Source organism: Montipora foliosa, chromosome 6, assembly GCF_036669935.1.
Source record: "Montipora foliosa isolate CH-2021 chromosome 6, ASM3666993v2, whole genome shotgun sequence".
Taxonomy (NCBI): domain Eukaryota; kingdom Metazoa; phylum Cnidaria; class Anthozoa; order Scleractinia; family Acroporidae; genus Montipora; species Montipora foliosa.
In genome coordinates, this window is record NC_090874.1 from 71,973,257 (window position 1) to 71,988,651 (window position 15,395).

Here is a 15,395-nt window from a genome sequence, read left to right on the forward strand (position 1 = left end):
ACAATAACACTGCTCTATTGCGAAAGACAATTAAGACAAATTGAAACTTCGCTCTTTCAATTCGCAACGTGACGTCAGGAGATAGGAAAATACTGCCCGCTCCCGGAACCAATCAGATTGCAGGATTCTCAGGATACCGCCCGCTCACGATCAAAGAAATAAATAATTATAGGTACATTAATTAAGAAGAAAAGCCGCTGTACAAAATGCGGCCTTGGATTCTCTTTTGAAACCAGTAAAATTAGAAGTACGGATAAAATTAGGTAGCGCATTCTGCAACTTAGCTGATATTAAAACCCTTAAAACAAAATCAAATCAAATGAGGAAACATACTTTTATACAGTAATATGAGGAAATTTTGGGTGAGCTTATTGCATAGAGATATAGAGTTTGACTCAAGTGGTAAGAGGACAGGTAATTTGCAAATATTAATTTCAGTATTCTCTTATTTACATTATACCGTGTGTTTGACAAAAAAATTACGAAAGGCTAGTTTTATTGCTACGAAGATAACAGCTTTAAAAAAGCACTACTTTGTTGCGAATTGTCTATGATAAAAACTTGTTCAGAAATTAAAAGTCTATCTTATCAGCACACACCAGGGCTACTCCTTAGTACCAGGCTAGAAATCTTCTTCTCCTTTTTTTTTTCTCTCCTGCCGCGCTTTACCCAACCGGTTTGCTGATTTTGGGAAAACTGTTACCATTATTCATCGGGCATCCCCAGCGGTTTATTCTGACAAATGGTAAGTACCCTTAATTTCCTCGAAACTAGAAGTCCAAACTTGTTTCTCCCCTAACCGTTTTCTCGTCTGAAGCTTGGGATTCTACGGAATCTTTACTCGACATTTATCACTATAACATGACAAATGTATTACATTTATTGTAATGTTAATTATCAACGTTTAATTGACTGAAATCCCACACAAGTACGCATTGCCGACCTATTTTTATTATTGTATGGCAGGGCATCTAGTCTTGTATATTTACCAAATCTTGCTTTCATACATTCGAAACCAGGCCGTTTAAGAACACTCTCTATATGTGCTGTATTTTGGCCGGGATTACACCCAAAAAGTGGAGCCCATTCGCAGGATGCGTTACTCATTGTCCATGTCTTCGTAGCCTGCGAACGCAAACATATTAATACTTTTCGGGGGAGAGAAACGACCGCCGGAAATACGTCTGTGTTCGCAGGCTAATGTCTTCGAGACAACCTGAAAATTACTTCGCTGAATCAACTCGAGTCACGTTGGCTTTGGTTTCAGTTCACTTTGTTTCTTCAAATGCTTAAGGTTGGGCTCCTTAGAAAGCTACCAATCACAAAGTACTACAAGCAAATGCGAAAAGAGTTGAGGCACTCACTGTTAACAACCGTATAATGCGTTGTTTTCATCTCCACTTGGCATTCAAACTAACGGGTATCAACATTGAAAAGGGGGTGGGGAGGTAGGGGTTTTAGCAAGAGGTGAATTTTCGATTCAGTGCCTCAATCTTTTTGCAACTGCCCGTAGCTAAATTGCCCCTGACCTACTGCGCAGGAAAAACGCCCTTAGTCGGTTTTGCTTAAGCAGTCGGTTACGTGACGAAGTGTAAAAGGGAATGATATCCCAAAATTGCTGTTTTGAACTCCGCTTTCTATAACGGACACTCTCGAGGCTACAATAGCTCTGGTGTCCTCTTTAAAGTGCTGTCTACCGCATTTAGAGACACAAAACACAGTGACCGTTTATTTAATCTGATCTCAAGAGAGCTGAAACAACGTCTTAACTCAGGAAGGTCTTATGATGCGCTCAATTGACCGTACTCCGAAATAGGAATACATGGAATAGAAGTTAGAAATCCTTCGTTTTTATGGAGATTCACATCAAATTTGTCAAACATCTGCTGAAATGCTATTTTGAACATACTTTTAATATCCTTGTTGCTTCAAAACGCCAAACATATCGTCTTAATCATAACTCCAAGTATTCTTATTCCGGAATAGGGTCAATCGAACACACCCTAAGTTTCAGTGAGTACAGTTAAACGTCAAACTAAAGGGAAATTCTGCTGAGAAATTGAGACAAATAGGCGTTTGCTTGAAGCCTCGTAGGTGCTGAAAGAAAGTTTAATTATCAAAATTAAATATCCTGGCAATACGCCCTCGACCTCCTTCATTGAGTGAACAAAGGATGTCGATTCACTGTCCGCCTTGGTTCTCCTAGACATCTGCTGAGACAAATTCCCCTGGCCGTTTTATGGAGGTGTCCGCTTTGTGGGCCGGAAAATCGTATGGTTGAGGTATCTGCCATTGTGTGGCCGTTTGCTATGGCTTTATGTTCTCGCGATATCATAACTGTTCAGAATTGCGAGGTCATTGGTCAACGACCACTGAAGAATATTGACAAAATGCGGCTTTTAAACGAAACAATGGAAATTAAGATTACAGTAAGTAAGCTATGCTTAGATCCGGAAACGAAAAGAACTCGAAAGTTCTTGGCCGTGGCGTTGTCGATCATTGTATGTGTGTCGTGACATCATCACCCCTCTCCCTCTTTCTTGGCGTTGAATTAACTCGATGTAAAGTTCGCATTTCAAATGAAGACATCTTACGTTTTTTACCCTTCTTTCTACACGTTAAGATCCATAGAAAGGCTCTTCTGCAGTTATTCAAACGCCATGAATAAATGAATGGGTTCATAGAACTGTTTGCTAAAATAAGGAGAAATTGCACGTCACGAGCCCAGACGACGAGGTCACAATTGCAAGTATTGCACAAATTAATGACGTATATTAAAACACACGCGGGAAGATAACAGGAGATGAATAAAGCCAGCATGATGAGGAGAGTTTTGGTAATCTTTTTCTCCCAGCGCATTGTGAGTTTCTTCGCACGATTTTCTTCTGTACTGTCATGAAGATTGTCCCATTCGCGAATTTGACGACGGAATATCTTATAAATCCGTACATAAGCAAGCAGTAAAACTGCAAAGGTCATCACGACAGCTGTGTTGGCAAACAGGAAAGCATAGTGAATAAAACCCAAGTAGAGATACGCGAACGGAAAGCTAAGTGACAGCATCCACACCAAAATACACACGAGTACAGCACGCATCGGATTAAGAGTCGCTCTATATCGAAAGGGTGAAGTAATTGCGAGGTAACGATCGACGGTGAGAGCAGCCAAACTGAGGACGGAGGCAGTACATGATATAAAGAACGGCATATGTACTGAAGCAATAAGCGTTCCATGGTTAATGAATCCCAAAGCGCTCTTGAAATGATAAACGGCTGAGACAGGGTCTGTAACGATTCCGACCAACAAATCAGCAATCGCGAGGTTTGCCACAAGGTACATGAACGGAGAACGTAGGTCCTTGTTTGGATCAATGAACACAGCTAGAACGACGAGTAAATTACCTGGGATCGTGACAAGACTCAACAAAGATGACACGCCGCCTGTTACAAATGGAAGAGAAGTTGGGAACGTAGAGTTAAGGCATGGTGTTAACGGAAAAATATAATCTTTCTCCATTTGACTGAAATAGATCATACAGCTTCATCCACGCACATAACTGTTAACAAAAAAGATGCACGCTACTTCTTAATATTTTTGTTGGATTGCTGCCGTTTGTACAAACATTGAAAACAATAGAATTCAAATTTGGCCAATGTCCAAGCTGATCCAAAAAGAGGATCACATTCGAAACGGATGCCTACGTGCCTACATGTAGCATCATGTGACTCAGTGACAGCAGGTCAAATGACATCGTGGAAAATTTTTGCGTCGAAAAAAACGAAATCGATCAGATTTTGCTGGTTTTATCTCTGTTTTCCCTTTTCTTCGAATATCTTGCTCTAATTGCTCTTAACCACACCTCGTATCTTTTCGTGAATGGTCTCCACACTAACATCTTGAGTTACACGGTTGTACATGAAAAAAAAATGTTAACGTGCTATTTTGAGCCCAACAGCCAAACCTTCACAAAATTTTAATGAGCAGGCTATGCAAGGTGCTAGAAAAAAATAGGGGTTTCAGGCAGCGTTTACACGACACCGGTCGAGACCTTTGCCGAAACTGGGTCGATTTGAAAACGCTGCCAAATGTGGAGAGCGTGCTGTAAACAGCGAAACCTCGTCGATTTTAATACGGTTACTATTTTGGCGCGAAATTTGTATTGTTCGATTCAAAATGGTGAATTTAGCACGTAGTGCAGCGCTCGCTTTTACTATCACGACTTTGATTTCCTGGCGAAAACGGTTCGGTGTGAACACTTTCAAACTGCATCGATGTTGATGGGGTTTGGAAGTCGTGAAACCGCTTTCGTGTAAACGTTGCCTAAAATAGTGGGGCAGCGTTTACACGAACGACGTTTCGGATCGACATCGACATCGACACTGTATCGTTTTGAAAACGCTCTACTTTTGCCAGCGTTTTGAAATCGACCCGGTTTCGCCAACAATCTCGATCGGTGTCACGTAAACAAAAGAAAACGATGCGGTTACAAATGAAACCACGTTCGTGTGAACGCTGCCTGAGAAATTCTACAAACGGGAAGTTCTAAACGAGCGATGCCTCGTAGAACGAATTAGAAGGGGTCAGAAGTTGAGGTATCGTACTTGACCGCGCCCACAAAACTGATAATTCCATTTAAATTTCGACCATAAAACTCGTATTCATGTTACTTGAGCAAATATTCTCCCAGCGAATATTAAAATGATATGGCATTTCAACACTTAAAAAAAAGGAATTCTGGCTTCAAAACTTGTTATAAAAATTTGTGACCAATTCGTATCGCCGTTTCGCGATACGTCCACTTAATTCAAAAGCTTGCTTTTGCTTTTTCACTAAAATAATTCAGATATCAAGAGAACTAACAAATATCACAGTAGTCTCGTTTTCGTGGCTTGCGCTGTAAGTTACGAAAGTTGTGAGTTTTTGCTCATTGTTTTAGTTAATTTAATAGTACATGTTGTGGCCTCAGCCCGAGAGCGCGCTTTGTTTCTTGCAATACACGTTTCTGCCTTGAATAGCGTAGCTCAGGCGCGCGAAGCGCGCTTGAGCACTATGGGTAAGATTTTTTGGGAAATCTATCCATGCGAGAAATTTTGGTTATGACGTCATAACGGGAGTGTTCGGGCAATTTTCCTTGGCGGGGAAATCGCGTGGCGCGTGGCAGCGTTGCATTTGGCAACCCGCTTTTTTCTGGCGGGAAATCACATTAGTGACGAGCAACGGGATAAAGAGCGGGAAAGTCGTAGAAAAGCGAAAGAGCATGAGACTTTGAGAAATTTAAGGGAAGAAAGCCTCGAGAGAAGCCGAGGAAGGAGAAGAAGTAAAAATTTCAATGAAAATCACCGTAAAGCTAAGAGAAATGGAGCGAGAGACAAAACACTTATTTACAACGGTTATCTTTAAGGTTGTTTTCCTTCTAAATATATGCCTCACATATTTAAAAAACGAAGAAGGCCTGAAAACGTTTGCAATTCCGTGTTGACAGAGATTCTTACATATTTCAACGATCACATTTAAGGGCTTTTTGTGTGAAACCGATGTTCAGTCGTGAGCTGCTTTGTTTGACTGTGAAATTGCAGTAGAGTAAGCGAAATTACTACGCTTTAGGTTGACCTTTAAATTAGTAAGATTTTGCTGTTGTTCTAAACTGTTGTTCTAAACTGAAGAGACAGCCAGGTGATCTGGTGACGTAATTTAGGGGACCGGGAAGAAAAATTTTAACGCCGTATCCCATAACCGCGCGCGGCCTCAGGCGTTGTTTCCAAACTCCCTGCAGTATTGCCATCGCCAAAAATCAACAGATCATTACGTGTCTACGACATTTCCTGTTACTGAATGAACCGTCAAGTAGACCCGACAAGATCTAACCTCGCCTCTGCCATGTTGAATTCGAAAATAAGGCCGAGCGCGGTTGTGGGATACGGCGTCAAAATCTTTCTCCCCAGTCCTTCGAATTACGTCACCAGATCACCTGGAGGGAGTAAAGATTGACAGTCATACGGAAAAATGTAAATCATTTTTAGTTGTTGATTACCATTGTTGGTTATTGTTTGCAAGGCTTGTTTGTTTACTGCTGTCAGCTCAGAGGTGTTTGACGAAGATTAATTTTGTACTTTATGCAGAAGAATAATTATTTCCATGTACACTATATTGCTTTCTGGGGTTAGAAACGGGAGCTCCGCTTTTTTAACGATAAACGGTAACCCTTTGCTTGATATGTATAGAACTGTGGCAATTTATTTTATACCAACGTACTTTTTTAGATTATTTTGCAGGGTCAATCTCGTTCCCAAGGCTTTCTCCGCCAAGAGTAGCAAAAAAGCCCTGGGAACGAGGTTGTTGCCGGGTGTCTACTAGTCTGAAATGTCAGCCGTCTCCTGTCTGGGCGAGGAGACGGCTGACACTTCAGACTAGGTGGCTACAGCTGGCAAGAAAAAAATGAGCTAAAATCAAACAAAGTTTCATTGACTATTTAAATTAAAAAGGAAAACCGCAAAATTCACCCTGACTTTTGCCTTTCAGCTATTTGCCTTATGACCTATGCCCAAACTACTAAAAGATGCTCGAGAAATTCGTCGTCCTATCCATAAAAAAAAAAACATGCCGGCGACAATTTTACCCGAAAAGTATCCGAGTTATAATTTCGGTTGACTTTGTTCGGTGCAGCAAAATGGACAATAGCATTATGAGGCGGTGATTTCATTGGCTAAAAGCAATGCACTTGACCCCTTGGAGCAATACATTTCACCTCCCTCCATAAAGAAACTCTTTTTGCAACAACAACAACAACAACAACAACAGCCGTGATGTTTAGTGTCGTTGGAGAGAATCATGTTCTGCGAGCGCGAGGCTTCAAACAGCCTCCATAGACCAATTTCGATACATTAAAATTCAGTCCCAAACAAAAGACATCATCTCGAGGCTCTGAGGAATACTGATAAGGATTTGTATGAGTTTATTCTCCAGAGCCTCGAGATGATACCTGTTCTTTTGGACTGAATTTTCGAAAGTGGCCTATTCTTACAGAATTCGACAAAAATCCGGATTTATAACATGTAGTGGAGCAACCAAAGCGATATGTGCTGTGTTGGAGCTTCAGTGTGAAACATTTAATGTCGTTCTCCGATTCAGAAACTCATGCACATGTTCTGCCTGACACAAATGACACAAATACAATAGCAGTTAAAAAGTGAAAATGCTGGATACAGCCTTCTTTCTGCCTGTTGACAACATAATGAAATCGTCTGCACAGTAGCGGTATGTTGGAAATGCCCGAGATTTCTCAGTTTCTTTCAGTTATTCTTTGTATGAGCATCATCCGCGGATGCCATTTTTTTTTCTTTCTTTTAAAAGGACGGTGCCTACTAATTCAAAGGTAATTTTGCGCGGTTTACTGAATATGCGGGAAAAGCTGATCTTAACAAGTGTTATTGAAATCCAAAAAGAAAATTGGAGGTAACAACGCATTTTTTGAAGATAATTAATCAGCAATATTTGTAAAAAGCTTTAAGAGACGGATCGTTATTTTTCTGGAGGGTAGAGGGGGGTATGGAGAATATGGAAAAAATGTTGGTAGGGCCTAAAAAGACAAAATAAATTGTGTGTAGACATGATATGTATAAAAAATATGGTTTGCGTAGAGGTCAGAGAAGCTTGTAACCTATTAATAAAAAATATATTCAAAACTGAAATTTAGACTAAATGTATGTAGTTGTTTGTAGACAGGATAAAGGGCCCATTAAAATCAACATTTTATTTGACCAAATTGGAACGCCAAATATTGATGAAACAAATAATTGAAATAAACAAAAGTAACACATTGGATCTTCAAATTGACCATGCACAAAAATAAACGCAAGCAAAGCATTTCAAAGTGGTCATGTTGCAATAAAATCAAATCAGTACAGAAAAGCCTGCAACTCCCTTTGCGTATTGCCTTTCGTATGCTCTCTATTTGCACCAGTAGCTGGGTAGGAATTAAAATGGTGAGTGTTTTATGAAGAAACAACAAGCTATTACTAGGAGCTTACATGTCCAACATAAATTGGGTATAGCTTTTCTGAATGTTTCTTCCAAAACTAGTTTAATATATTGCGCTTTTCAATGACACAAGGACAGGACATTTAAAATTCAACAACGGTTTCGCTTTTCACTGCTGCCAATCATCATACTGTACATCTTAGAAAACGAAAAAAAAAAGTTCAGAGTTGTCAAAAAGTAACGTTCGCGGGCAGTGATTGGCGGATTTCGACCCGCTTTGTAGATTTCTCTTTTGCTAATTCGCCGTAAGATATTAAATTAAATAATGATTGACTGCAGCAAAAAGGGAACCTCCCTTTTGTGCCAGAACAAAAATAAATATCGGAAATAGATTGTTTGCAGGAAGGGTGTTGTTCGCAAAAGCGGAAAACAAAAATAAAAAGTTTGGAGAGGAAAATTTTTCACACCCTCACTCCAGAGAAATAATGGTCCGTCCCTAAAATACAAAGCAATTGATGGCGTTCTTTTCCAAATTGAAGCTTAAATCTAGTCTCTGAAAAATAAGTGGTTACCCCCAATTTTCTTTTTGGATACCAAGAACACTTGCTAAGTTCTGCTTTCTCCGCATAGCTTTGAACCGCGCAAAAATATCCCTGTATTATTAATTAAGCACCACCCATAGGAAATCTGAGTATCTCGAGATGCGCAGAACGTACGCGCAATAACAATAGTAGGCACGGTCCTCACAATTGGTAGTTTCACGGTCTTTATGTTAATTAGCAGCTTCTTTGTGCAATTTCCACGACAACAGTTTTGCTTCCAGGTCAAGTTTGTGCGGAATTGGTGTTTCCCCCTTTTTTTTTTCTTAATCAAACATCATTCACACTCAGTGTGTTGATCAGCAGACCAACGGCAACATGTCCTCCCTCTTCGATTCGTGTGTGTTTGAGCAGTACTATCTGTCTTGCCTGATTTGAAAGGAAATTGAGATATTCCATCAAGCCAAAAATGTTGCCATCGCTACGTCATACCCCAAGCTTGAATAATATTGCTGTAGCATTTTCCGAGATATTATTGATTTTCGTGATGCATCTTCCAGTGGAAACCACTGATGACATCACCAATATGCTAATTTGCATAACACAAAACTCAAATATCTCCCAAAAGAATAAAGATTCTTCAAAACGGAAAAGGCCATTCTTCAGTATTTTGAGAACCCTTTCAAAAAGAAATATTTTACTTATTTTTAGCTTCACAGGCACTTTGAAAGCTTTATTAACGTCGGTTTATTACGAAATCGCGAATTCAGTTGGCCTTAAGCGAGAGTCTTCCCGTGGTCGAGTTGTTTTGCAAACCGGAGGAAGTGAAAAGTACGAAAAGTAAATGACTCTGTTTGTGTTTGGTTTAGGGTTTCAATTTCCTGTCGAAACTATATAAAAGGGAAGTGGTCAAAACTACTACACTCGAACAGGACCCACTCACCACAAAATCATTTAGATTGTAGTGTCTGCCATCACCCCCATTGCTTAACGTCAAAAGATGGTGTCTATATTGCATAGCCACCCCTCTATCCAGCAGTAAAAAATTACAGTGAGATTCAAACCTCACTTTTCTTGTTTGTCTAGTAATGCCGACTCTTGCTAGGCTAGCTGAATATTCCTGTGTCAACTCAAATTAAAAAGCCAATAAGATGTTGTCGGTAATGTTCATGTGATAAGTTCGAAGATAGGTGGTGTCTTTGAGAACCCCCCTACCCCAAAGGTGGGTCCTGTTTGAGTATAGCAGTTTTGACCAGTTCCCTAAGAAGTCGATAGTTTCAGTATTGTAGTGGCTGACAATTCTCGCGCCACATTTTCCCGCCCTTAACGCCGGTTGCATAAAGCTTTGTGTCTACGTTATGACCAATGAAATTACCATACTTTGCTTTCGTTTTGCCCAGGATTGAACACGTGTAAACTTTCAGCTAAATATATCAGTGCAATTTATTTACAAGAATGAAGTGAAAGAAAATGTTTTATATATTGTAAATTTGTTGCAGTTCAGTTCACGGATGCTGCACAAAATGTAAAGTTCAGGAACATCGTTTGAGAAAGGCGTGATTTTGCGGCAGGGACAGGACAACCGAAATCACGTTGCCTGTATTTCTCGCTGTCAGTTTAATGTGTGTTGACTTCATTACGAGACGGGTTGAACGTCCGTGTTGACAGAAGATGATCGGTGTTCGTTTGCCGAACTTAACTCGTTGAAATATTTGATTTCAGTTCATTTTCTGCATGTTGAGAATGAAAGGTTCTATCAGAACTGAGATATAAGCTAGAAAAATGATTTTCCCGTTCTTATTTAAGACATGCTACTGTTTCCAGTTTGCCCTCAGTGGACGGTGAACGCAAAGCTTAAAACTCTTCGTCTGATACGAATCTGATCGCATCACTGGTCAAGAAAGATGCTTGCACGAGTAAACGATCCGATTCTATTCAAAGTAGTATGGATGGAGAACGAACAGAACAGAAAGACAGGGTTTTTTTTTTTAGAAGATAATTACCCTCACATATTTGAACCAATTCACTTTTGCAAATAAGTAGATTACAGTAGCATGTACTGACACAAGCTTAGCATAACAAAAGAATCCTGTTACGTTAATTTCTTAATGAACTTTAAGTGTCACATGTATTTAGCGCTGGGCACAACTATGTGAAAGCCAACTCAAGTCTAATCAACTCATTTCAAATCATAGGTTGGTTTCTGAGGAGAGGGAAAAACCAGAGTATTCGGGGAAGGACCAGTCGGAGCAGAGAAGGGGACCAGCAACTTGCCCAACCCACATATGACGGGGACAAGTCTGCGAATTGAATCGAACCCGGGCCACACCCTGCTCCCTCCAAATGCATAAAACGAGTATACATGAAAGCGTTTCTTGCTATTTTTCAACAATACGTTCCACAATGAAAAACAGGCTTAACAATTACTTGTAAATTAAACAGTTTTTCCACTACGCTCAGATTCATTCAGTCACAATTTCATCGTGTTGGTTGCTATCAGCCCCTGCGTTTACAAGCAATACTTCAAGCTCTAGATATACACAGCATGTTCTTCAACTGATAGTCAATTTGAAGTAATGAAGATTAACTTGACACAGAGCCAGTCATTTGGAGTGAGATGCACCCGAACTCCTCAGTGGCTTCGGTCTTTAGGTCACATTGCCGACACCTACTTCTATTGACTAATTAAAAGGTCATTACCTAGCAATTTTTGTATCACCGAGAATCCGAAGGACGCTTTTTTGTCAATGGTAGCCGAAAAAGAATGATAGAAATTGCACTTATAGATGGTTTTCACAGTGACGTCATCAAATTCTAAAATCAAAACCGCGAGGTGTTTTGAATTTTTATCTTTCAGAGGTTGAGGATGACCAAGAAATAAATCATTTTTCAAGTTTCGATACGAGTTCCATGACGTCTTTCGTTTCGAAAATACAGCATTTTGAATTTCCGAATTGTCACCTTCCATTGCTTGAAAAAAATGTCTATGCCTATGAATCTCAGCAGTCTGAACGTTTCAAGTACATTAGGAGATGTGCTCATACAAATGTGTTTTATCTCATGAGCGAAAAGTAAGGGCTCTCATCGCTAAATGAATTCCAGATGTTCGTGTGGATTTCTGGCCGCCATATTGGTGCACAACGGTGGATCACCAACATGGCGGCTCCATACAAAACTCTATAAGTCTGCGTGAAATGCTTCGACAAATAACTTAGAAGCGATCGATGTCACGGTACCGCACAGACCTGAGAATTGGTGAGGTGATTCATAAATGTGTCTCCTACAACATTCCAAGTTCATGGCTTATTTCATTGACGGTTTCGATTTTATTATTTTGTTACGTGACAGTGAAAATGATCTATAATGCACGACGGAAACCTTTTTTTTTTCAATGCGTTTTGCGCGCGATAGCCCAGAGGTATTCTTTTTTGCCAATGTTTTGGAAAAGAGGACGGTCCTATTTGTCATAACAATAATGCCATATTCAAGTCTCAGATTCTTTAACAAGCACAAACGGCTCAACCGTTTTGGGAAACTATAGATCACGTTGGATACGGCAAACTAGCTGAAACCACTAAAATGTCGGGTTTTTGGTAAGCGGGGAAAAGCGGAATAACTGAAGAAAAACCTCTCTGAGAAAACTCGGAGAAGAGAACCCACAAACCCACACATGACGCTGCGTCTGAAAATCGAGCCTGGGACAAATGGATGTTTCTCCCCTCCACTTTTGTGAGTTTCATACCACTGAGTATCCGAAATAATACATTGTTTCTTTGGTTGTAAATTCGCTTCATTCCAATAAAACAAATTGATAATGAACATTGAGCGAAATTTCTATTAACAGTGATATACCCCGTGAAACTGCCCCCTTTGAGAACGAACGTCCGAGTAATCAGTCAAGCATAAAGTTTCTTTTTGAAGTTTCTTTGCAACTTTTTGTTAATAAAGGACATGATTTACGAAAGAGGCCCGAAGTTCGGGGAGCATTCTCCCTTGTGTTACTTTGAATTATTTCAGCGGATTGATAACAAACAAAACTCAAAATCAATGGTAAAAACAGCTGACGTTCGCTACCTGCAACAATTTTTCCCATTTCGTTCGATTTTTCTCCATGAAATGGCATTGCATTGCGAACGACATAACATATGACCATGAGTGCCGAAGGCTCACGTATCTCGGAAATACTTAGTTTTCAAGTTTCGCGTTGGACGACCTTTCTGCGCATATTTGTAAGATTACTTGAATTCCCCTCTGCTATGCCTCCTTTGTGGCATATTGACTTAATTTGATTTGTTCTTAATTTGACATTGTTGCTCTTCACAGAGAATCGTTATGTGGAGGCGTATTTACCTTTTTTGATATTCTTCCTGATCGATGTGACAATTTATGGAGAGGTCGTATAAAAGGCGTGAAGATTTAGGCATAATTATAAATATGTTCGTGTTAATATCTCACTTGTGTCACTATTAATAATGCCTGTTTTTGTGATCAAAAGACAATTCAAGTTGTTGACGCTTGCTTTTACGTAAATGTTTCAAATTTGTTTGAATAATCTAGAAACGACATGGGTATTTTTGTGGCCGTATCAACGAACGCACCGCACCCAGTAGAATGTAACAGTTTTACACAGGCAACGAGGTTAACATTTACCTTGGCTTTTTTAGCACTATAACCGAATATCAACATTTGAAAGGGGAATTTCGAGTGTTGACACTTCGTAGCGTAGGCTGGGAATTTACTTTTCAAATTAAGGCAGACGCTAATTGGATGAATTTTCAACGCAAACGATTTCATGAAGAAGAATTACAAGACGCTCTGTAAACACTTAGGAAACTAACTGCTTTGGCTTTTAGCAAGCAGAAATGGTGTCTCTTTGGATTTTCCTCATACTCTCGTTTCCTTATTCATCAATTATGAGATGAAAGTTTCACTGTTTGGGTTTTTTTTTTCTGAGAGATACGATATATGTGAAACATTTTATAAGCTTACAAGGATTTTGAACTTTATCCGTCTTAAACCTATTAATCAAATCCCGGGTAAGAATTGTTTCCGCTTGCCAGACGAAATTGCTATCGGATGAAGTGGAATTAACATAATGTTGAACATTTCGCTCGTAACTGAAATTTTCTTTTTTTAGAGGATTGTTGCCGCCGGCACTACAAAGTAAAAAACATCGATGGTGTTGAAATCAACGCCTTCCTCTGCCTATATAAGGCCATGCAGTTTTTTTTTTTTTTTAATTGAGAGATCAAGAAGGAAAAAACTAAGTTTACGTCTCATTGAAATCAGTCAATGCCTGATACTAGGTGAGGTAATTGATACACTTTCTCTGAGGGAGCAACACTGCGGTTAAAAGCTCCTAAACTTCGGATAACTTTTCATTGACTTTCACTGACTGAAAAGGTCAGTTCCATTCTGAGTATTCATCAGATAAGGAGAACAAATAATCTAGAATGGAGAAAATAACTCTCATCATTATAGCAGTCGCCTTAACGTCCTTAATTGTTGAAGAAAGTGCTGGGATAACTACAAGTATGCATGGGACGAGGATTCGAGCCATTCCCACAGAAAAGCCAAGCAAAAGGCGGACACGAAAGAAGGGTGTCGCTAAGACTTCAATACGAAAGACTACAACAAGGCGAACTAATAGACGTCGCAGATATGAGAGCAAAGGCAAAGTAAGTCCGGCTTTTTATAGTCTAATTGTGCATTTAATAAGTCTTTTCATTTCCGTACGCGGCAGGGTTGAACAGGTTTCAAAATTCCCCTGCATGGTGGGGAAAACCTGAACAGTTGGGACCTTAAGCATGCTACATTTGTTTCTCTTCAGTTTCTTTGGTTAATCCTTGCGCTCGGATAATTGAAGTCAGTTACTGACTACATTCCCTCGGGTTTTTCCGCAAGTTAAATCTGGGTTTCTTGTGATTTTCAAAATAATTAAAAAAAAAAAATACTCAGCAATCAAATGAAAGCTATTTGCTGCTTCTTGCCACTAACTTAAAAATGCTTGTTTGTTTGTAGAAATATGACAGATTGCACGAGGCACCACGATGGATGTGAGAGTGACTTTGTCGCCTTGATGGACGATTTTGAGGAAACGCGATGGCCTTTTTAGTAGAAAAGAGGAATTGATTCTTGCACTGATTCAAGTTTGACGATCAATGTATTCGACTGCTCCTGCCGAGGATCTGATTGAGTACAAGTTAGATGCAAATAATAGCAAAGAAGCCGTAATTTGAAAAGCCACTTTATCCCGGCGATACTTGAGTGGTCACACTTCCAACTCCGAATTTTAGGAGGCAATGATTCCTTGAAAAAGATTGCCGTTTTTTTGATTTGTCGAATTTATTGAAGGAGTTTACGAAGATTATGAATTTAACACTCTGTCCAGAAGACGCTTATTTTTTTGTAATATATTAAATGAGAGGAAATAAGAAAAATAGCAGGCAACAGGCAACAGCTATCAAATGGATGTCCACTTGGGGCAATCGAATTTATCCCAGTCGAAACTTGATATTTTCACCTGAGGAGCTTCCTTGTAGAGTGCAATAAGCAGCATCAATTAAGGGAAAATACCGACTAACCTAAGCCCCGACCATGAAGGCTTAATTTCTGTCTTCAGGGACCACGTGTGGATTAATTAAACTAAATGGATTAGACGAAAGCCGTTCAGTTCAGTGAATAGGACAATCCAAGGAAAGAATAAAAGGCTAAGCCCTAAAGCTCTATTAAAAATATGTTCGTCACTTGAAACCGTAAGGAATTTTCTTCTTGCCTGGCTTCAGTGTCGCTTGCGGAAAGCGGTTTCTGCAGTCAAGCATGTATCATAGTCATATCGTAAAACTTTGACTTGAAGTTGCTGATACGTCTTACTAGACC

General features: G+C 39.6%; 1 protein-coding gene and 2 long non-coding RNA genes across 3 annotated transcripts in view; 1 reads left to right on the plus strand and 2 right to left on the minus strand.

Annotated features, from left to right (window-relative positions):
- Window positions 1-15,395, minus strand: part of LOC138008350 (uncharacterized) — a 32,010-nt gene that overhangs the window by 7,083 nt on the left and 9,532 nt on the right. The gene's annotated exons all lie outside the window — the stretch shown is intronic.
- On the minus strand, window positions 1,717-4,150 carry LOC138006270 (adenosine receptor A1-like). The gene has a single exon (XM_068852500.1). The coding sequence runs from the start codon at window positions 3,532-3,534 to the stop codon at window positions 2,497-2,499; it is 1,038 nt and encodes a 345-aa protein (XP_068708601.1). The 5' UTR covers window positions 3,535-4,150; the 3' UTR covers window positions 1,717-2,496.
- LOC138008349 (uncharacterized) overlaps window positions 13,642-15,395 on the plus strand; it is a 1,820-nt gene continuing 66 nt past the window's right edge. Inside the window, exons 1-2 of the long non-coding RNA XR_011124238.1 lie at window positions 13,642-14,194; window positions 14,538-15,395. The exon at window positions 14,538-15,395 is cut by the window's right edge and continues 66 nt beyond it. This is a non-coding gene — a long non-coding RNA (uncharacterized lncRNA). The remainder of the gene's footprint in view (window positions 14,195-14,537) is intronic.